The sequence below is a fragment of the Osmerus mordax genome, chromosome 10 (assembly GCF_038355195.1).
Source record: "Osmerus mordax isolate fOsmMor3 chromosome 10, fOsmMor3.pri, whole genome shotgun sequence".
Classification (NCBI taxonomy): domain Eukaryota; kingdom Metazoa; phylum Chordata; class Actinopteri; order Osmeriformes; family Osmeridae; genus Osmerus; species Osmerus mordax.
This window is the reverse complement of record NC_090059.1, coordinates 10,238,798-10,260,013: the sequence shown is the minus strand read 5'-3', so window position 1 is coordinate 10,260,013 and position 21,216 is coordinate 10,238,798. Positions and strand designations below refer to the sequence as shown.

Below are 21,216 nucleotides of genomic sequence, written 5' to 3'. Positions count from 1 at the left end.
TGTACTGGTCAAGTCACCCCATTGTCACATCCTTTAAAGAACAGGTAGGTTACTAGTATTCTTTAACATCTTCCTTGCTGTAGCTAGCCTACTGAACTGTTGCTAACTAGTTAGCTCTAATATACAGTAACGTCGCTTGGAAGCCAACAGTATTTTTATTAAAACCTCAGCTGTGACTTAATATTGATACAACTGCAGTCATGTTTATCTTCTGCCAATCCTAACATAGGTCTAACAGGACATTGAAATCACCGAGATGTCTTACAACGCACTCGCCGCTCAAAGTTTTGTTGCCATTTCGGAGTTGCATCCAAACACTTTACATCCGGTGAGCCAAACACACTGGCCACAGTTTAAAGTGTTTACCAGTTTTTAAGCAAGTAGAACCAAAATAAAATCACATTGCAGCTCCAAATAGTAGCATCAGTAAAAAGGCCATAAGGCCGTGCTGTAGAGTTGTCAATCAATATTGAAATTGCTTCCTGTGATCTAAGCTTGATTTTGATATCTTTGTCTGTTTTTCAGAGAGTTGCTGGTGTAATTATTGGAAAAACTGACGTCAAAAGCTTCCCAGACAGAAAAAGTAGAGATGACACATTTTCACGGATAACTAGAAATGATAGGCAATGTAGAAATGGATTATAAATGGATTGTCCTCCACATCTCCACTCATCAGATTTACACAGAAACCAAAAACCTACTAAAGACTACCCTGTTTATTCTCTTGACACACATCTGAATGTTTCTTGACTTGCTGACTAACACCCTCTGCTGATAACTTTGTGAACTACCCTAGTTCTCTGAATGAAAATGTAACTTTTCTATTTGTGTGCATTAGATATTGGCTTTGACAGATTCACTTTTGGCTTCACCGTCAAAGACTCTGTCGATTACTTCATCAATGTGACGTCATGGGGTGGCGAAGGCTACATCAACAGTCTCTCTGGCAGCTTCAGTATTGGAGACTGTGGTCAGTATAACTATATGCAGTATGTTTCAACAAATCCAATTACATCTTTGAATAAAAAATAAAAAGAGATATATCACATTACCCATGTCGTATCACAACACCCATTACCATTCAGTTCATGCATATACTGAATCCTGTACTGTACACAGCATAACATCATGTCTTCCATCCTAAACAGTCATCATTGAAAATCCTCTAGTTGCTACTAAAGATCCTGACAAGGAGGATAGATTCTGCCCTTCTACTCCAAGGTAAGGAGAGTACCTTGCCGAGAGACTGTCTTGCTAAAAACACCCCAAGCTTTAACGTCACACTGTGCCACCTCTGGGGGACATAACCACCTGACCTGTGTGGTCAGTTTCTACAGGCTGCTGGTGACAGAGGCTCACTCCCGGGTGACTCTCTGCGCCGACACGGAGGCCATAGAGCAGCTGCTGCCGCTGCTGCACCTGCCTGTGAAGGACCCCAGAGACTTCTACTCCCTGGGGGACATCGTGGCCAACGGACAGAGTCTGGACGGGAGCGTCATCAACATCCTGGCCGCCGTGAGATCCGTAAGAGAGGGTACCACGGTTACCGTGGTTACCGTGGTTACCGTGGTTACCGTGGTCGGGTAATCTCGCGCCTTCTCCGTGACAGGAGAATGTGAGGGTGTAGGGGTCCTAATTTTATTTCATGTTTTTTTTTTTTATCCAAAGCGATAGAACCAATATAGAACCAGCACATCTACCCTTGGACCAGAGATAATGGCTGGAGTTCCATGCGATATGTGGAGCTTCTCACTCCAACAAGCACATTTTTGGCAGTGTATCACAAATATTACAGGAAGGACCTACTGTACAGTAGAGGGAATAGTACTTCTGCGCTCTCTCTCACCCTTCCAGATTGGAGAGCCAAAGTTTTTCACCACGTCAGACGGTCGCAAGGGACAGAGGTTGGAGGTGAAGCTGTTTGACGACTGCGTCCCCTCCTTCTCCTTGGTCTGGTGAGAATGGCGGATCTCTTTATTATTATGAAGTACAATGCTGAATGTAAGCAGAATGAACGATCTCTGGTGGCACTTGTCTTAGAAGTAGCCACCTATATACAGTACCAGTCAAAAGTTTGGACACACTTTCCCTTTCAATTGAATGGGAAAGTATGTCCAAACTTTTGACTGGTACTGTACATGTCATGTTATTATATTAGTTGCCTGGCGCTGGAACCCAGGTGTATTTAATGTTCGGCCTGTTCTTACATGTCTGTTCTTCTGCCTGATCTTACTTTATTTTAATGATTTCCTTCTGCTCGTCCCACTTGACCCCCCCCCCCCACACACACACACACAGCTGGGATAGGGAGGCCATACAGCTGGTGCAGCGCTTGCTGCCCAGAGAGACAGGTAGAAACTAGTGACCCTGTATACTCTGGGACTTGGAAAATCCCCGAAAGTAACATCACTGACTGCCTCTCCCTCTCTGAAGTGCTCTTCGTCTCAGACGCACGCGTCGGTTTCGACAGCTTCCGGAACTGCATGGCAGCGACGGTCAACTCCAAAACCATCGTCACCGTCAACCCTGGTGAGGATCAGGGACCAGGCCATCTGAGGCTAACACCTGCAGGCTGTCAGCCAGGGCAGCCTGGTTACCTGAGTTCCTGTTATGGACGCAGTCTAACAGCCTGTCCACTTTGCTGTGTTCCGCCAGACACTAAGGAGGCCAGCCTGCTGTTCAGCTATGCTAAGGAGCTGTCTGACTCTGGGGCTCTGGAGGAAGAAGTCAGGCCAGGAGATGTTCTTGGTGGGTCTCAGGGAAGACTAACTTACAGTGTTATGGATTCATGGCTCGTTCATCACTGGCATGGCTTTAAATGCCACTAGCCTCTGCCATAGATTAGCAGGAGTGTGCTTGCACAATACGAGGGCCTAGCTCAAGAAATGGCCTCCTGCCCTAAGGCCCAGTCAAGCCTTATTCAATTATTTAACTATAAATATATGACATGTTGCTTGATATTGAAATGTGTGGATTTGTGGCCCACTGTCCAGTGGAGTCCATCAGTGATGTATACACAGTCAGTGAGCTGAAGCTGAGAGCCCAGGAGAACCCAGAGGGCTTCTGTGGGATCACCTACAGCTTCATCTCCAAGCTGGACCTGGACTCCTCTGTGTCCAGGGTCATTAGGAGCAGGTGGTGGGTATCTCAGGGCAACAGTGATACACCGAGACAGAAGAAGTATCTGTCTGTTACATTTCATCCAGATCTGAAATGATAAATCATAGATGTGAACTGAACACCCTGACAATGGTTTCAGCAAACCGAATGGTGAAAACCCTATAGGTATCTGCGCTTATATGTGTATACATCTGTGTAAATATGCCTGCGTGTATATGTGTGTGTGTGTGTTTGTGTGTGGATGACATCAGTTCCAAGTGCAGGTACCAGGTCAGTGAGGACCTGCAGAGCTGCAATAACCCATCCTGTCCAGCAGGGGGCCAACCGCTAAGCATCACCACAGGGTTTGACCTGCTGGTTGATGTGACTGACCACACTGGAACCCTGCAGTCCTGCTACCTCAACAGCACCGCCGCAGAGAAGACCCTGGGCTGCACCGTGAGTCAGGGTCATGGTCAATACGGAAGACACAGAACGACTGTGTTCTGAGGTTTGTGTTCACTCGCAGACAGAATGGCATGTCTTTTGTTTATGTCCGGTTGCAGCCTGAGGAGTTTGCCAGTTTAACTGATGACGAGCGAACGGCCTTGAAGTGGAGGTTCCTCTTGGAGAGATGCAAGATCTACCTAAAGGTGTTTAAAAAGGAGAACTCAACTATTGCAATTTATATGATCTTTTTCAAAGACTAAATGTAGATAACATAACAAATATATGTTCTTCCAGATCCTTCCATCTCCTAAGTCCAGGAATGGTGTCAGAGGGAGTGTGCTGGCCTGTTCTCTGGCTGATCCTGGGGAGGTCAAGCAGAGCCTGGCTGCAGGCCTGCAGTAACTGTTACTAGCCCAGTCTGTGTTTAGTCCAGTTTGGTCTAGTTGTGTCATGTGTGTTGGGTCTATAGATTGATGGCTAGTATCTCAGTGACTAATAGTAACTCATAAAGGACAGTACACATATTTGAAATGCTGTTTTGAGAAGACTTGCTGAAAATGTCTGCATTCATAATTTTCTGTATTTTTATTTCTGTTCATATTATTTTATGCATGAAATGTATGCATGAATTGAATACTATATTGCGTATGTATTGTAAAATATTAAGTTTTTATTAAAATATTTATTTAATGTATTTTTCAAACAAGTGTCATACATTTTTAACAGAAGGAAGTCTCAATGCCGTCCGATCTACCTACACTACACTGAGTTCACTAACGGTGGGGAGTAGGAACCATAACTGCATTTCTTGTCGCAGGGAGGAACAATTAAGACAGCGTACGACTGTTTTTACAATAAACACAAGGTTGGCTGGTACATTTTCTCATGTCAGACTTTCTCTATTATTTACTTTTACAACGCGATTTAACACTGCATATTGGAGGTGAGATGACCAGACATTATATGCTTATGTTGTGAGCTTTTAACTCGTGCAATGCACTGCTCGCTTGCAAAAAATGGCTCAAGCTAGCTAACTTGCTAGTACGTTATCTCTGTCTAGTTGGTATGTTATTGACACGTACATTTGTAAATGCTTCTTTCCTGCCAACATGTAAATCATAATCGTTAGCTGCCTGTCTGCATATTAGATTGCTAGATCTTGTTTTTCTGTTATGTTTCTGTTCCCATAGTGTGAACAATACGATGTCATTAGTGTGTGCTGTTTTGAAGGTAGGTTTGCATTGACAGCAGTCAAGCATGAATGTGAACCAGGGTACGGTGGGCAGCGATCCAGTCATCCTTGCCACGGCGGGATATGACCACACAGTCCGATTCTGGCAGGCCCACAGCGGCATCTGCACCCGCACCGTGCAGCACCAGGACTCCGTATCCTTTATTACTTGAGTGTTACTTGACTTCTTTTGAATGCAGTCATACTATTGACTGTGACAGATCCTTTCACATTACGTCATTGATTACAGTAACATAATAGATGCCATAGCTGCATACCTGTGTGACACGGCTTCTCTTAACAAATCTCCAGCAAGTAAATTCCCTTGAAGTTACCCCTGACCGCAGTATGATTGCCGCTGCAGGTTTGTTACAAACAGCCAATATCCCCTTATCATCATCGTGATTACAACTGTCCTCAACAGTCTTCTGTTGCAGGTTATCAGCACATCCGCATGTACGACCTGAACTCCAACAACCCTAACCCTGTCATAAACTACGACGGCGTCAGCAAGAATATCACCTCAGTCGGCTTCCACGAAGACGGGCGATGGATGTACACAGGAGGGGAGGACTGCATGGCCCGCATCTGGGACCTCAGGTACGTGTGTGTGTATGTGTTAGTGTGTGTGTGTGTGTGTGTGTGTAAAGACTTCTTTGAATGGTCCTCCTCCCCAGCTGACCCCTGCTCTGTCTCCCAGGTCAAGGAACCTCCAGTGCCAGAGAATCTTCCAAGTCAACGCTCCCATCAACTGTGTGTGTCTGCACCCTAACCAGGTATGCAGTGCCTCGTCTCCACGCTTGGAGGAGAACTGGTGTCGGGTTAAATGATCTCTTAGGCACTGGAAAAAGAACCATTTAAGATGCATGAAACACTGTGAAAAAGTGACAAGGTATAAGTCCTTCACCTCTAGAGGGAGCTATAGCTCTCTGAATGAGCAAACCTTGCAGATGTGTAGCCGGTGTGTATCGGTTTAAACTCACTCCTCAAGTATGTAAACAGGCCACCCGCGTCAACGAATAGCTAGCTTTTCGTTGGCGTAGCTTGTAGTGGTCATGCTTGGGAAGTCAGAGGTGGCGTGTTCGACCCCAGTGAGGGGCGAACATCGACCCGTATACCTCTGAAGGAGCAAGACCACGTCGGTTACAGATGCATCACCAGCATTTCCTCCCAGAGTCCTAAAATCACCCTCTCAGTCATTGAGTTTAGGCAACCTTTCTAAGAATGCGTAAGATACAGGTCCCTGTGAACCTAAGATGACCCTAGTGAGTAACGCAAGTCTACGTCCTGCTCTCCAGCTGAGGTGTTTCTCTGTGTTTTCCAGGCAGAGCTGATTGTGGGCGACCAGAGTGGAGTGATCCATATCTGGGACCTGAAGACGGACCACAACGAGCAGCTGATCCCAGAGCCAGAAGTCTCCATCAACTCTGTCCACATCGACCCTGACGCCAGCTACATGGCAGCTGTCAACAGCTCGGTCAGTACACTGTGTGTGTGAGAGGGTGTGGGGGGCGGGGGAATGTAGGGGAACAGGTGTGTGTGTTTACACCAACGCCTGCCTCTCTCTCCCCAGGGAAACTGTTACGTGTGGAACCTGGCCGGGGGGATGGGCGACGAGGTGACACAGCTCATCCCCAAGACGAAGATCCCAGCACACAAACGCTACTCCCTGCGCTGCAAGTTCAGCCCAGACTCCACGTGAGTTCACCTCCGAGCCTCGAGCGAGGCGCAGGTGTTCGGGCCCGGCGGCTCACACGAGAGCGCCGGATGGTGCGGCCATAATTGTGGGCCCCGAGTAAAACCCTCGCAGGCAGGCACCGAATTGTGGTACGTAGTAGCTGATATTGAGGGTATTGACTGGTGTCACCTCTCCACCCTCCAGCCTGCTCGCCACCTGCTCTGCCGACCAGACCTGTAAGATTTGGAGGACGTCCAACTTCTCCCTGATGACGGAGCTGAGCATCAAGAGCAACAACCCCGGGGAGACCTCTAGAGGCTGGATGTGGGACTGCGCCTTCTCTGGGGACTCCCAGTACATTGTTACTGGTCAGTGTTGGCTTGACCCTGGCTCGTGTGTTTACGCAACTCCTTGAGATCAAGCCCCCATAGAGCTCCCGCAGACATATCATCAACAGTGGGTCAAGTGGGTCAGGTGTCATCCTCGGGTTAGGTTTCGTGGATAGCTGCGTGTTTGTTGACAGTTGATAAAAGTTGTAAATATCTACAATATACACAGTGTCTTGTCATAGGGTCCTCTCTGTTACCTCGGACACTTCTCAATTTGTAACAAATGTAAGAGGGACTCTTAACCCACATTCTCTCTCTATCTCTCTCTCTCTCTCTCTCTCTCTCTCTCTCTCTCTCTCTCTCTCTCTCTCTCTCTCTCTCCCCCCAGCCTCGTCTGACAATCTGGCCCGCCTGTGGTGTGTGGAGACGGGGGAGATCAAGAGGGAGTACAGCGGACACCAGAAGGCCGTGGTCTGTCTCGCCTTCAACGACAGCGTCCTTGGCTGAGCAGGGGAAGGAGGGAACCTCTGGAGGGGGGGGGGGGGCTGGAATGGTCGCCTGGCCACGCCACACCGTCTCCCCTGAACAGACTTGTTTGGATGGTTATTATAACCCAGACCCATGTCAGTCTGTGTGAGTCTCACAGCTATCAGCTGCATAAAGCTATTGAAGTCACTGATCATGTTTTATCATAAAAGCGGGCTAAGACGGTTTTATTCATATTTATCCTGAGGACCAGATTTCACCAAGATGAGGACATGCCTGTGTTTATCGTTGTTTGTAAAATCTAATAGTTAGTTTCACTCACGCTTCAACACCTGAAGGTTGAATGTTTTTTTACAAATATTTGACTATTTCGTTAGTGTAAGATATGTCAAGATCGGGAAGACAACAATTTTAGAGTTTGGTTTTACAGTATTCCCACCAAGATCTTATCTTTGTGTAATATATTATATCCCCCTTTAAAATGACTTATTATGGCTAATACTTTCACTCACTGACTTTGTGCCTCCTTTGAAATCAAATTTCTGAATGGAAAACATTAAAGTATGACCCCTGGTCAGTGGTCACCCCTATCCACGTTAGAGATATGAAATATGGAACGCAAGGTTGTACACAACAGTCCTTTATTGGAGAGACCAGACGCTCCACAGAGAGCTTACACAAAATGACTCGTCAGTTGTGGGTTACAGGAAATGGAAGCGGGCTAAAGGGCGGAACCTTTTAGAACCTAATCTCCAAACGCTGCCACAGAGGAATGTATTAACGTGAAGGAAGTGATGATGGGGGCTCTGCTGATAACATGACAGGTTGCTTCCTTCTCTCCTCTCCAGGTCTCTGTCTTTCACTCTCCCTCTTTCTCAGAACAAAGCCAGGACTAGAGACTAGCGGTGGTGGATGCAAACCAACTGGCTGGTTATATGACAGGCAGTAGGGAAGGAGAGGAGGCTGGCTGGCTGGTTATATGACAGGCAGTAGGGAAGGAGAGGAGGCTGGCTGGCTGGTTATATGACAGGCAGTAGGGAAGGAGAGGAGGCTGGCTGGCTGGTTATATGACAGGCAGTAGGGAAGGAGAGGGGGCTGTCTGGCTGGTTATATGACAGGCAGAAGGGAAGGAGAGGGTGCTGGCTGGCTGGTTATATGACAGGCAGTGGGGAAGGAGAGGGGGCTGTCTGGCTGGTTATATGACAGGCAGAAGGGAAGGAGAGGGGGCTGGCTGGCTGGTTATATGACAGGCAGTAGGGAAGGAGAGGAGGCTGGCTGGTTGATTATATGACAGGCAGTAGGGAAGGAGAGGGGGCTGTCTGGCTGGTTATATGACAGGCAGAAGGGAAGGAGAGGGGGCTGGCTAGCTGGTTATATGACAGGCAGTAGGGAAGGAGAGGGGGCTGGCTGGCTGGCTGGCTAGCTGGTTATATGACAGGCAGTAGGGAAGGAGAGGAGGCTGGCTGGCTGGTTATATGACAGGCAGTAGGGAAGGAGAGGAGGCTGGCTGGCTGGCTGGTTATGTGGCAGGCAGTAGGAAAGTGCAGGCAGACTGGTTCTCGCTCTTCTGAGAGTTTTTTGGAAAGCTGGCACTTGGGCTTAGCAAGGATGAGAGGGAGGTTATTGTTCCCTGATATTAACTGGTATGGAATGTTGCTCCTGTTGAGGAGAGGAGCATGGGGGGGGGATCACTCTGGCAGGTAGTAGAAACACACAGAGACACAGATGTTGCTTGGGAAACAGATGTCAATGCAGAAGTAAACCAGTCTCTGTTTCGCTGGGCCTGCAGAGAGAGAGACAGAGGAGGGACAATCACTAAGTTGGTGTTTTAGTAGTTAAGACACCCATCCAAACACAAACGCCCCTCCAAAATGTTGAAATGATGTGCTGTGTTACCTGCTCTCTGAGAATACTTAACAGCACTGGCGGTGTTACACCGCTTGACTTTTTCCTCAGTATTTTGTCTCTGATGAGTGTTCCATCTACTTAGTGTAGCAGTAGAATGTACAGATAGTTACTGAGGTTGCAAAGCAGAAGGGTTCAGCCTAAAGGTCATTCTTGTTGTTTACGGCAACTGAAAGGCCAGTCAGTACCATGGCGAGGATAATGTTACTGCCAAAAGTGATTGCCAAAAGTCTCACTCAGGGGTCAGGCTGCTAACTTACTGTGAACACGTGAGGTCGGGTAAGGTCTAGGTCAAATCTAAAAGGGGTGTTTTCCATCTGGTACACGTGGACTTGAGAACAGGGTGTCCTGGTGGCATGTGGTCTCACCGTCTGCTCTATGGGTCCAGTAGATGGCGCTGTTCTGACACAGGGCCTGGAAGGGCTGCTCCAGGGAGGACGGGTCCACCTGCCGGCCCCCCAGCACCCCCAGGAACTCAGTCTGCCTCTGGGTGTGGTTCCCCGACAACAGCAGGTGACTTTCCTGTAACACATCACTGCTGTAGTGCTCTCTTAATGGAGAGAGACTGGTCTGGGGAAATGAAACAGCCCTCTTTCATTGGATACCATCATTAGCCTAGCTGTCGAACAACCCTCATTTCAGTGAGCATGGGAACAGTTTTAACTAAATTAAAAAGTGATGTCATGTTCAACCAGTGCAATGGCAAAAAACCTTTTGAAATCGTAAGAAGGAAGATCAAAAGAGCCCAGATATGATTATTCAAATGCGTATAAAAGAGGTTTGAGATGAGTCATTGGCTTGAAACTGGAGCAGTCGTGACTTCGGCGCTATGGCATCTCTCTTTCTCGCTCTCTCTCTCATTTAGCACAAAGCCTGTTAGTAATTGCAGCGTTTACACTGCAGATGGGGCGGATAGGGGAGCACTTTCAGAGTGGTTCTGCCCGACCGGGCCCTCTAACAACCTGCCGTTGAACTGCGTTCTGAAGAGCTTTGTGTTGAAGGACACAGAGATTGGGAGCACCAGAAGGGCCATCTGTTTAAAGCTTGGATCTAGATGAGGTGGAAGTTTAACAAAGCAATCAAGGTCTTAATGACCAGCATCAGCAAATGGCCAGGACACACAGGAAGCTGGCTCTATGAGACTTGACACTCTGAGAGAAAGTCCTCATGCACAAAACACTTCACCAGTGATTTCTTTACTCCCCATAGTCCTGCACAAAAAAAAGCTATGAAACACTTTCAGTTTTGGCAGAAACCTCCCATCACCGTCACTTGACACACAGCCATCTATGTAACTGAAGTCCACACATAATCACAAGCTTGGTGAAGTCAGACAACGGCTTGTTTAACTTGGGTACTCTACTACAGAGAACATGAGGTCATGGAGATCACAATAATGAACCATGATTGATATTCCAGCTTGAGAGAGCCCCTCAATGAGGTGAACATGGTTGCATCTGATATGGGTCTGCATTATCCTCATGAGCCTTGCTCTGCTGAAACCAGTCTTTACAATGACTTCAGATCCATCTATATTCATTAGCGGAGCAGAGAGGGCCTCCCCACATCTTAGACTGTGAGGGAGAGGAGCTCTCCTTTTCTTACTCAGCAAAGCTCAACTTTAAAACCCTGAAAGCCCCCAGACAGATTGATAGACAGAGTGCCCATTGTGCCTCCGGGCCTGGCTCTTGTCACCCCTCCACCCTCCCCCCCATCCCGTAAGGAGATCCAGGAGAGGGAGAGAGTTAGGCTTGGAAGACTGGGAGGGATCAGATGTGCTGAGGAATTCAGTCATGGAGGAGAGGGACTTTACGCTTGCTTGGTTCATTTTCTCAACGTCTTCATTTCTCTCTCACTCTTGCTCACTCTCTCGATTCTTGGCTGGGGAGAAGGTTAAGCACCAGTCATGGTAACTACCTTTGCCAGTTCACACATTAGCACGAGGATGACTGACCAGTGGTGCAAAAGGGCAGACTTTGAGAGGAGTCTGGCGACCAGGTGTGCGTGGGTGGCACTATGTTCTAATTCAGTCAAGGCCAGAACAAAACAGATTCAAAACAAATAAGCATACGTTTCCAAAAGTGTTGATGCCAAGTGAGAAACTTGCTCTACCTTCTTTGTTGAGTCCAGGAGGAGAGAATTCATGTTTTCATAATCTGACTTCTCCATGTTGCGGAGGAAGCATGTCTCCTGGTTATCAGGCTTGTAGCAGACCACACCCTGGGGAAAAAACTATTGGAGATCAAACATGGAAACAGAATAATCCTAGAATAGCTCTGAAGCACTGCTCTGCTTTCACGTCAGTTAACACTGTGTTAAATCAACCAAACACCAAACATTTGTGGCACTGAGTTGTAAGTATGAATGATTGAATGAACCAGGCTAGTGATTGAATAAACCAGTCTAGATCCGTTTTGTTCATCAACCATGTCAAAGACATAGACTTTATCGTCCAATGCAGAGAAAGAGAGAGAGAGAACGAGACCATCGCAATGATAAATACTAAAAAATAGATAGCCTGCTAATGCTAACACAGTCCCAGTGCACTCACGTGTTTGATGTCAAAGAGCACGGTGGAGGTGTGGTTGTTCTGTGAGCTCACAGAGATTGTCACGAGGTCGTTTTGTCGGTCCACCAGAGCTGATTGGTTGACCAGAGAACCAGTCAGATCTGGCGCTGTGATCCTGACGACCTGGAGAGACTAGAACAGAGGGAACATGAACACACACTCTACAGTACATGTGTGTGAGCTGTGTGTATGTTACCCACAGAGGTCATGTGTGTGTGTTACTTGTGAACTGGTACAGATGTGTGAGTTGTGGGTGTTAGCTATGTTCATGTACAGGTGCATTCGTTTTGTCTACCTGTGTGTGCTGCTGTGACAGCCCTAAGTGTCCCGTCAGACTCAGGGCTATGAGCACCAGCAGTAGAGTGGCCGACACGATGGCCCAGAATGCTTTGTGGGGGAACTGGGGTGACACAGTTGGTGATCCATCCTTACAGAGACAACACACATCATGATAGTTCATGTCTACATACTATGACTTTAATCATCTTGCTGAAGAACATCCTCAAAGTTCCCCTTCACTGGTTTAACAGTACACACTCACAAGGTAGGACTGGTATTTCTAATGGTATATATGATCTTTATTTATTTATATTTTTATAATACTTATTGCTCAGCTCCAACATTATCAGGCTGAAGGTTTTAACTCACCTAGGAGCCAAAACAAGACTACACCAAAGCTAAATTAATTTTCTTGAGAAAAAGACGACGTTAACTTAGGAGTTCTTGCAACATCATTTCGATCGACTACAGAAGCTGAGGTGAGTGGGGAGGTCTTACCGTGCATGATGAGTCCTCCAAAGCGGTTTGTGAACGTTCCCAACACCTGACCATCCTGTGTCGCGTGGCTCTGCTCCTCTGTCTGCGCCCGTCTCTCAGCTAGCTGCATGAGGCTGTGGACATGACCAGCACTCTGACTCAAACGGATGCTCCGACACACACCTGGCTCTGCTCGCTCACGCTTTCTCCACCCTTTCCTTTTCCCCCCTCCCCCTCCTTCCCTGTCCCTACCTCCCCCCCCCCCCCCACCCCAATCCCTGTGTCCGTCTTGCCATGCCCTTCCTGCCTCCCCCCTCATGAATCCAGGTGGGCCATTCTGCAGCTCACCTGGCCAACTTTTCTCTCCCTCTCTCTGTTTCTCTCCTCCCTCCTTCCCCCCCCCATCACACAGACACACACGTGACGACTGAAAACGTATTGGCTGACTGGACCTGCCCAGACAATGGACAAAAGGCTAAGGAAGGAGAGACATGTTCAGCCCTGTGGAGAGACTCTGTCATCCCTGTGGAGTGGTGATAGAAGGCCTGGCCGCTGCTGACAGACCAAGGTGACTATACGACCTGCTGCGGTCATACAGGAGACTGCGTCACATGCTGGAGTGAGGAGAGCTCAGCGGCCTCGAGGACCAACTGTACGCTTAAGAACGTTCATATGAAACACAGAAATCAGCTCATGAGATTTAGTAACGACAGGGCAAGCTTTGACATTGTAAAAGTATATTTTAATTGATTTGTTCAGTGTTTTCTGTCAACTTCAGTCAAGGTAAATACTGTTGTCTGCGCCAAGGAAAACTGGATGGCAAGTTGACAATTACATGCTGGATAAACATTAAGATATGGATGGATTATACTTTGTGTGTTAAATAAACTGGCATTACAACTGACATGAATATTGTTGTGAAGAACTATGACCTGCTATTAACTGCTCTTTTAACATTCTGTTACAGTACACTTGAGCAGGTGAATACAGTATATAATGAAAACGGTTAGACTGAAAACAAAAGATACAGACACTTGGTTTTCTTCATTACAGCAAACAGTTATTCGTGATGAAGTATTGTTAAAGACCTCTTAAAACACAACTTACATATACATTCTTTTAATTGAGAATATATACCTAACTGTAAGAGTACCACTCATTTAGAAAATCTAAAACACTCAACTGGCACGCGTTGCTCCTGCCCACTACCATGGCAACGTTGCATCAGAGGGACCATTGCACCACAGGATGTATGTAGTTTGGAAATTGTTGATTTGAACACAGTTATCTATAGCTAAAATAACTTTAAACAACAATAAATTACATTAGTGATTTGTTTGATTGATGCAGTATGTTATTAATATAGCTGTCATTTGACTGTGTACCAACCTAAACTGTTTGACAATTTGAAGCCTTGAATAGGGTCTTGAAATAGTTCTACACCTACAGTCTTGCACCAGTAACGGACAGAGCCTCAAATGTTGATTCACAGATATAGTCATAGATATATATAGTGAAGCCACACATTAGGCTAAAGATCCACATATGAGGCTCTGTCCACACTGGTCATCCAGAGGAAGTCCCATGTGACCAGACTGAGGCGTGGCTGAGAGGTAGAGAAGGCAGGTGCCAGGACACTGGAGGGAGATGCAAGGAGAGTGGAAGAGAATGGGGCTTCATTCTCCTTGTCTCCATCCAGGTGGGAAGTTTTTCCTGTGCCACACTCAGGTCCTTAGCTTCCTGCCGTGAGACAGCGCTCTATCCCTGTAGAGCTGGGATAAACTCTGCGATGCTGTCTATATAGTAGTCAGGCACCATGCCCTGCCTCTCTTGGCTCCCGCTCTCCAGGTGGGCCTGGGCGTCGGCCACGGTGCCGACCCCCGTCAGGGTGAGCAGGGTCTTCATGCCGCAGTTGAAGCCCAGCTGGATGTCCGTGTCCAGCCGGTCCCCCACCATCAGACAGCGGTCCCGACCCGGGCTAAACTGCTGGGCCACGCAGTCGAACATGAAGTGGCTGGGTTTCCCCACGATTTGGGCCTGGCGCTGGGCAGCTGTTTCTACTGCCTTCAGGAGACAGCCAGTTGCTGGAGGGGAGGAAATGGGTGAAATGATCATCTGTGGTTTACACACATAATGGTTCTCTGAGTCATATTTTCACAGCACACTGACAGAAGCGATGGGAACATGAGGTCCTGACAGAAGCCCCCCTACCTGGCACAAGCTTCCCACCCTCCAAGGGCAGCCTGGTATCCATGTTGGTTCCTACCAGTAGACAGGCAGGGTTGCTGAGGTACTGCATGGCCCTGTTCAGCTTCATAAAGCTGAAATGCTCGTCAAAGCCCACCACCACTGCTTTCACATCAGGATCTAGGGGAACGTTGGCCCAGTCTAGATCGTTTCCAGATATTGGGTCGGGCCCCACGCCGGTCTGACTGATCCCTACCTTCTCCAGTTCGTGTTTCATGGCATTGCTACCTATAAGGTACACTTTTCCATCGAGCTTGCAGACGTTTTTTAGGTACATTGCCAAGCAGTACGAAGTCCCGAAGACTACATCCTCGGTCACGTTGAATCCCATCAGTATCAATTTATCTGCGCACATCTTTCTAGTTTTGGTGCTGTTGTTGGTGACGAAATATACCCCATTTCCATTTTTCTTGAGTAGATTAATTACGTCCGGTGCACCTGGAACAACCTGTTTTCCTCGCCAGATGACACCGTCACAGTCAAAGACTACGTTATCCACGGAGTCTAGCAGTTGTTTGATCAGTGGACCGCTTAGGTGAGAGCATTTAGACACAGCCATAGAAAAAGCTACTATTATTACCTACTACTTGGCTGTCAGTTAGTGTCCAAAAATGAGCTGGTCTACTACACTTGTTAGCGTTAGCATAAACTACCTACGATGTTAAAATCGGTCTTGTAGTTGATACTCACAAAAATTATAATAGCATCGATCGTCTCTGCAGCATTGATGATTAGTCTTGTCAAATATGTCAGTGATTAAAACAGGATTATTGTTAGTGCCGTATAGGTGTGCAAGACGAGAGCTGACCTTATTACTGACTGCTTCTATTCTAATCACTGACTACTTCAATTCTAATCACTGAACTTGAACTGAACACTGGATCATGTCACAGCCTGTGTCACACTTGTTGTCAACAGGCAGAGACATACTTCCGCACCGGCTTAAAGAAACAGGGACATTTTCACTCTCTTCCGGATTCATATCTAAGTTGATCCTAGGTTAATTCGTAGGTTAGTATTACTGAAATACTGCTTATTCCTAGGACCGGTAGGTCATTTTAGGAACTTATTTTCCATAGTTTGAAATTCAACAAAGGAGGCTTTTTTTGTTTTCTTTCACCAAAAACAGGGAATACACAAAAACTCCACATATTCAATAAATAAAATAGTTTTTATTCACCCACCCCATGCCTCAATATCGATATCTTATAAAATACAAAACAATACTAACATATAACAATCGTCCTAAGAAAGTCTCAGGTGTTTCTTAATTGTTTTTCTTGTGAGTGGGACGGAACGGAGAGAGTATCTCCCATAGGTTCTTGACGACCCCCCTGCTATAGAAGAACCTTGTGGAGTGTTCTGGTGGGGGGCCACAGAGGTGGTTAGGCACAGTGGGGTGGCAGTGCTGGCAGGTAGAACCTCTGAGCTTGTACCACTCATTGGAGGTCTGGTTGACCAAAGCCAAGTATGAGTGAAACAGGAAGTAGCTGGCCAGCAGGAAGCAGACAAAGACCAGGAAACCAAGCATGAAGACAATCCTTGGGAAGGTCAGGAACAGATGCTGGAGAGGGAGAGATGCATAATGAACCTGTATTTAAACATTGGGGTCATGTTTAATGTCATGACATTGGGGTCATGTGCGGCATGTGAATCAGTGAATCAGGTCTGCTCTACTTACGACAGTGTTTGGATCTGGCTGGCTTGACCAGCTGGCAGGTGGGGCAAGAAACTCCAGGGTGGAACATCATCCCGTCATACGGGTACACCTGCAACTGGACGGCATGCTTCCTCCTGGTCAGGGGGCAAATGGCTGAGTGGTTAGGGAATCAGGCCACCAATCCAAGGGTTGCCAGTTTGAATCCCGGCCGTGCAAATTACATTGTGTCCCTGGGCAAAGCACTTTACCCTACTTGCCTCGGGGGAATGTCCCTGTAATTACTGTAAGTCGCTCTGGATAAGTGTCTTAATGACGCTCTTAATGACTTAACTAAATGACTAAATGTAATGGTCACCGTGCCTACAGGGGGTCAGGAAGATGTGTGGTTTGATAAGATGTTTCATTGCATCTAATGTCTCTGCTAAATGTCAGTGTGATTAACCTGAATGAAATTCATTTGATGGTTGAAGTGTCAATTTTTATGCGGAAGTGGGAATTCATACATTTATGTTGACCTACCGGGATCTCTCCGGATACACAGGTAGAAGAAGATGGATTTGACAACCAGGAAGACATAGGGTGCGGCTGGTCAGAGTGGTACCCATGTCCCTGCAGTAGCCAAACACCTCATAACTGAACTCAGTATATGCAGCCCCTTCCAGCAACAGGTGATGGTAGATAAACATGTTGTTCCTTTGGGAGGTTAAACAAAAATCATTCTATGCCCTCAAATGAATTGACCAGTGTTAGGGTAAAGTCCTGATTCAGGATGACACAATCTATTCTCCTCCTTGACAAACAAGTGAGCTGGGGACTTAGCCAGACCCACCGCTGATGAAACAGCCTGTGTAAAGTCCTTTGAAACAACCTCCGGAGCCATTTTGGTGTCCAAGGTGTTAACACCTGAAAAACAAAAAGGAGAAGCATAATCTGGAATCAGTCTAACGGTCTTGGTATCCTTCAGCGTTATTACAGCGTCACACTGTGGCAGTTCTGAGAAGTGCAGAAGTCAGAGTAGCTATCATCTTACCCGAGTACTGAGTTGAGTAGGAAGCCAAAGGTAGTTTGTTGCTGACCAGAATATTTGCAAACCAGGGCAATGCACGCCAACACCACCACAACGTAGATAGCAAACAGGGTTAAAACAAATCCATCGGTCAACCTTAAAAGTCCGTGGAGAAAAGAACGGCGTGTCACCAGCTCGAGCTGATCACGTTAACTAATTGTCAACAAACAACTATTAGTGCTAGCTGGCACTAACAATGATACAATCGAATCAAATTACTGTACTGTAATTCAACTCCCACCATACAATACATTGGCAGAGATAGCAATCTAGTAAAATCTGCAATCTACCTGGCAGCAACAGGTGTGTCCACTATGGCTATTAACAATCGTAAAAGCTAATATGCTAGCTAGGTAATGATTTCACTGTACACGCTACTCTATATTTAACTATTGGCAGCGATTTAGCTGGCAAAGTTCTACTGTTTCTCACCCCAATAGCTACGCCTGCCTCTGACCTTTCTTGCAGGTTTTAATATTCATATAATATCATTATTTTGTGTGTATATTGAAAATATAGCTCCCTTCCTAGAACTGTCCACAGTTCTCTTCCGGTTTCCTCATTCTATTCTGGAAGCATTGCTTTGCTTTACTTCCTTAGCATGTTGCTAACTAACCATAACAACCAGTCGACAGGGTATTCCAATGCTAATGCTACTAGCCGGAAGTGGAAGTACAGCATGCAAGGACCAATTGTACGCTCGAGAACGTTCATGAAACACAGAAATCAGCTAATGAGATCATTTAGTAACTACAGGGCAAGCTTTGACTTAGTAAAAGTACATTTTAATTAATTTGTTCAGTGTTTTCTGTCAACTTAAGTCAAGGTAAATACTGTTGTCTGCGCCAAGGAAAACTGTGGATGGCAAGTTGACAATTACATGCTGGATAGACATTAAGATATGGATAATGGATTATACTTTGTGTGTTAAATAACTTATTACAGTACAATATTAAGTAGTCATTGCAACTGACATGAATATTGTTGTGCATAACTATGACCTGCTATTCACTGCTGTTTTAACATTATGTTAGAGTACACTTGAGCAGGTGAATACAGTATATCATGTAAACGGTTAGACTGAAAACAAAAGATACAGACACTTGTTTTTCTTCATTATAGCAAACAGTTATTCCTGATGAAGTATTGTTAAAGAGCTCTTCAAACATGTAATTAAAACACAATTTCCATAGACATTCTTTTAACTGAGAATAGGCTAGAAAGAGTACCACTCATTTGGAAAATCTAAAACACTCAACTGGCACGCGTTGTCCCTGCCCACTCCCATGGCAATGTTGCGTCAGAGGGACCATTGCACCACAGGATGTATGGTCTGCACAATCCACTTTTACACAACTTCTCTGTCTAATCTCGGATTACACTTTAACAACAATGATTCTTCAAAAATATAGTTTGGAGATTGTTGATTTGTACACAGTTATCTATCCATAGCTAAAATAACTTTAAACAACAATAAATTACATTAGTGATTAGTTTGATTGATGCAGTATGTTATTAATATAGCTGTCATTTGAGTGTGTACCATCCTAAACAGTTTGACAATTTGAAGCCTTGAATAGGGTCTTGAAATAGTTCTACACCTACAGTCTTGCACCAGTAACGGACAGAGCCTCAAATGTTGATTCACAGATATAGTCATAGATATATATAGTGAAGCCACACATTAGGCTAAAGATCCACATATGAGGCTCTGTCCACACTGGTCATCCAGAGGAAGTCCCATGTGACCAGACTGAGGCATGGCTGAGAGGTGGAAAAGGCAGGTGCCAGGACACTGGAGGGAGATGCAAGGAGAGTGGAAGAGAATGGGGCTAGCTTCATTCTCCTTGTCTCCATACAGGTGGGAGGTTCTTCCTCCCGTTCTATCCCTGTAGAGCTGGGAGGAGCTCGGCGATGCTGTCTATATAGTAGTCAGGCACCATGCCCTGCCTCTCCTGGCTGCCGCTCTCCAGGTTGGCCTGGGCGTCGGCCACGGTGCTGACCCCCGTCAGGGTGAGCAGGGTCTTCATGCCGCAGTTGAAGCCCAGCTGGATGTCCGTGTCCAGCCGGTCCCCCACCATCAGACAGCGGTCCCGATCCAGGCTAAACTGCTGGGCCACGCAGTCGAACATGAAGTGGTTGGGTTTCCCCACGATTTGGGCCTGGCGCTGGGCAGCTGTTTCTACTGCCTTCAGGATACAGCCGGTTCCTGGAGGGGAGGAAGGGGTGAAATGATCATCTGTGGTTTACTCACATAATGGTTCTCTGAGTCTAATTTTCACAGCACACTGACAGAAGCGATGGGAATATGAGGTCCTGACAGAAGCCCCCCTACCTGGCACAGCTTTCCCACCCTCCAAGGGCAGCCTGGTATCCGTGTTGGTTCCTACCAGTAGACAGGCAGGGTTGCTGAGGTACTGCATGGCCCTGTTCAGCTTTGTATAGCTGAAGTGCTCGTCAAAGCCCACCACCACTGCTTTCACATCAGGATCTAGGGTAACGTTGGCCCAGTCTATCTGGACTCCAGATATTGGGTCGGGCCCCACGCCGGTCTGACTGATCCCGACCTTCTCCAGTTCGAGTCTCATGGCATTGCCACCTACAAGGTACACTTTTCCATTGAGCTTGCAGACGGTTTTTAGGTACATTGCAGAGCAGTACGCAGTCCCGAAGACTTCATCCTCGGTCACGTTGAATCCCATCAGTGTCAATTTATCTGCGTACATCTTTCTAGTTTTGGTGCTGTTGTTGGTGACAAAATATACCCCTTTTCCATTTTTCTTGAGTAGATTAATTACGTCCGGTGCACCTGGAACAACCTGGTTTCCTCGCCAGATGACACCGTCACAGTCAAAGAGTACGTTATCCACGGTGTCAAGCAGTTGTTTGATCAGTGGACCGCTTAGGCGGGAGCATTTAGACAGAGCCATTGAAACAGCTACTACTATTAGCTACCACTTGGCTGTCAGTTAGTGTCCAAAAATGGGCTGGTCTACTACACTTGTTAGCGTTAGCATAAACTACCCACGATGTTAAAATCGGTCGATACTCACAACAATTAGAATAGCATCGATCGTCTCTGCAGCACTGATGATTAGTCGTGTCAAATATGTCATTGATTAAAGCATGATTATTATTATTGCCGTATAGTTGTGCAAGACGAGCGCTGACCTTAGCACTGACTGCTTCTAATCACTCGGAACATGTCACCAGGCAGAGACATACTTCCGCACCGGCTTAAGGGACATTTTCACTCTTTTCCGGGTTCATATCTAGGTTGATCCTATGTTCATTCGTAGGTTAGTATTTCTGAAATACTGCTTATTTTTAGGACCGGTAGGTCATTTTAGGAACTTATTTTCCCTAGTTTGAAATTCAACGAGGCTTTTCCGTATTCTTTCACAAAAAACAGGGAATACTAAAACGCCACACATTCAATAAATAAACACAAGTTTATATTCACCCACCCCATGCCTCAATACTTATTGATATCTTATAAAATACAAAACAATACTTAAATCTAGCAATCGTCCTATGAGTCTCAGGTGTTTCTTAATTGTTTTTCTTGTGAGTGGGACCGAACCGAGAGAGTATCTCCCATAGGTTCTTGACGACCCCCCTGCTGTAGAAGAACCTTGTACAGTGTTCCGGTCGGGGGCCATAGAGGTGGTTAACATGGCCCTTCACTTCACCCTACAGCACCTGGACTCCCCAGCATCCCACACCAGGATCCTGTTTGT

The 21,216-nt window shown here is 46.4% G+C and overlaps 5 protein-coding genes across 6 annotated transcripts; 2 read left to right on the top strand and 3 right to left on the bottom strand.

Moving 5' to 3' along the window:
• Window positions 1-256: 256 nt before the first annotated feature.
• meiob (meiosis specific with OB-fold) lies at window positions 257-4,049 on the top strand. Its single transcript, XM_067245380.1, has 13 exons — window positions 257-328; window positions 526-583; window positions 839-970; window positions 1,149-1,221; window positions 1,329-1,524; window positions 1,855-1,955; window positions 2,299-2,351; window positions 2,434-2,529; window positions 2,656-2,748; window positions 2,994-3,138; window positions 3,372-3,558; window positions 3,666-3,752; window positions 3,844-4,049. The coding sequence occupies exons 1-13, from the start codon at window positions 257-259 to the stop codon at window positions 3,949-3,951; spliced, it is 1,401 nt and encodes a 466-aa protein (XP_067101481.1). The 3' UTR covers window positions 3,952-4,049.
• A 341-nt stretch (window positions 4,050-4,390) lies between these two features.
• Window positions 4,391-7,959, top strand: mlst8 (MTOR associated protein, LST8 homolog (S. cerevisiae)). Of its 2 annotated transcripts, none has more exons than XM_067245537.1 (9): window positions 4,391-4,492; window positions 4,784-4,935; window positions 5,093-5,144; window positions 5,218-5,380; window positions 5,481-5,556; window positions 6,105-6,257; window positions 6,354-6,478; window positions 6,663-6,826; window positions 7,176-7,959. In XM_067245537.1, exons 2-9 carry the CDS (start codon window positions 4,807-4,809, stop codon window positions 7,292-7,294), a joined length of 981 nt encoding a protein of 326 aa, XP_067101638.1. In that variant the 5' UTR covers window positions 4,391-4,492; window positions 4,784-4,806; the 3' UTR covers window positions 7,295-7,959. The 2 variants fall into 2 exon arrangements, with proteins under 2 accessions (XP_067101638.1, XP_067101637.1); XM_067245536.1 differs by having other exon boundaries at window positions 4,393-4,492; window positions 4,780-4,935.
• bricd5 (BRICHOS domain containing 5) lies at window positions 7,898-12,578 on the bottom strand. The gene is made up of 6 exons (XM_067245538.1): window positions 12,525-12,578; window positions 12,043-12,174; window positions 11,730-11,879; window positions 11,291-11,398; window positions 9,547-9,700; window positions 7,898-9,056 (listed from the first exon to the last, which is right to left on the bottom strand). Exons 1-6 carry the CDS (start codon window positions 12,576-12,578, stop codon window positions 8,962-8,964), a joined length of 693 nt encoding a protein of 230 aa, XP_067101639.1. The 3' UTR covers window positions 7,898-8,961.
• A 645-nt stretch (window positions 12,579-13,223) lies between these two features.
• Window positions 13,224-15,568, bottom strand: LOC136950147 (glycerol-3-phosphate phosphatase-like). The gene is made up of 2 exons (XM_067244270.1): window positions 14,715-15,568; window positions 13,224-14,587 (listed from the first exon to the last, which is right to left on the bottom strand). Exons 1-2 carry the CDS (start codon window positions 15,307-15,309, stop codon window positions 14,262-14,264), a joined length of 921 nt encoding a protein of 306 aa, XP_067100371.1. The 5' UTR covers window positions 15,310-15,568; the 3' UTR covers window positions 13,224-14,261.
• On the bottom strand, window positions 13,224-20,676 carry pgp (phosphoglycolate phosphatase). The gene is made up of 3 exons (XM_067244271.1): window positions 19,812-20,676; window positions 19,338-19,685; window positions 13,224-14,202 (listed from the first exon to the last, which is right to left on the bottom strand). Exons 1-2 carry the CDS (start codon window positions 20,404-20,406, stop codon window positions 19,360-19,362), a joined length of 921 nt encoding a protein of 306 aa, XP_067100372.1. The 5' UTR covers window positions 20,407-20,676; the 3' UTR covers window positions 13,224-14,202; window positions 19,338-19,359.
• Window positions 20,677-21,216: the final 540 nt, after the last annotated feature.

What these genes read in the sequence shown, in the direction of transcription:
- meiob (XM_067245380.1), top strand. Translation starts at nt 257, where the DNA reads ATGTCTTACAACGCACTCGCCGCTCAAAGTTTTGTTGCCATTTCGGAG. An exon ending in TCCTGGCCGCCGTGAGATCC is followed by an intron (nt 1,525 to 1,854) that starts GTAAGAGAGGGT and finishes TCACCCTTCCAG; the next exon opens with ATTGGAGAGCCAAAGTTTTT. An exon ending in CCCTCCTTCTCCTTGGTCTG is followed by an intron (nt 1,956 to 2,298) that starts GTGAGAATGGCG and finishes ACACACACACAG; the next exon opens with CTGGGATAGGGAGGCCATAC.
- mlst8 (XM_067245537.1), top strand. Translation starts at nt 4,807, where the DNA reads ATGAATGTGAACCAGGGTACGGTGGGCAGCGATCCAGTCATCCTTGCC. An exon ending in CAGTATGATTGCCGCTGCAG is followed by an intron (nt 5,145 to 5,217) that starts GTTTGTTACAAA and finishes CTTCTGTTGCAG; the next exon opens with GTTATCAGCACATCCGCATG. An exon ending in TGTGTCTGCACCCTAACCAG is followed by an intron (nt 5,557 to 6,104) that starts GTATGCAGTGCC and finishes TGTGTTTTCCAG; the next exon opens with GCAGAGCTGATTGTGGGCGA.
- bricd5 (XM_067245538.1), bottom strand. Translation starts at nt 12,578, where the DNA reads ATGGTCAGGTGTTGGGAACGTTCACAAACCGCTTTGGAGGACTCATCA. An exon ending in TCCTGGACTCAACAAAGAAG is followed by an intron (nt 9,701 to 11,290) that starts GTAGAGCAAGTT and finishes GATGTGTTACAG; the next exon opens with GAAAGTCACCTGCTGTTGTC. An exon ending in CTGGACCCATAGAGCAGACG is followed by an intron (nt 9,057 to 9,546) that starts GTGAGACCACAT and finishes CTCTCTCTGCAG; the next exon opens with GCCCAGCGAAACAGAGACTG.
- LOC136950147 (XM_067244270.1), bottom strand. Translation starts at nt 15,309, where the DNA reads ATGGCTGTGTCTAAATGCTCTCACCTAAGCGGTCCACTGATCAAACAA. An exon ending in GGGTGGGAAGCTTGTGCCAG is followed by an intron (nt 14,588 to 14,714) that starts GTAGGGGGGCTT and finishes CCTCCCCTCCAG; the next exon opens with CAACTGGCTGTCTCCTGAAG.
- pgp (XM_067244271.1), bottom strand. Translation starts at nt 20,406, where the DNA reads ATGGCTCTGTCTAAATGCTCCCGCCTAAGCGGTCCACTGATCAAACAA. An exon ending in GGGTGGGAAAGCTGTGCCAG is followed by an intron (nt 19,686 to 19,811) that starts GTAGGGGGGCTT and finishes CCTCCCCTCCAG; the next exon opens with GAACCGGCTGTATCCTGAAG.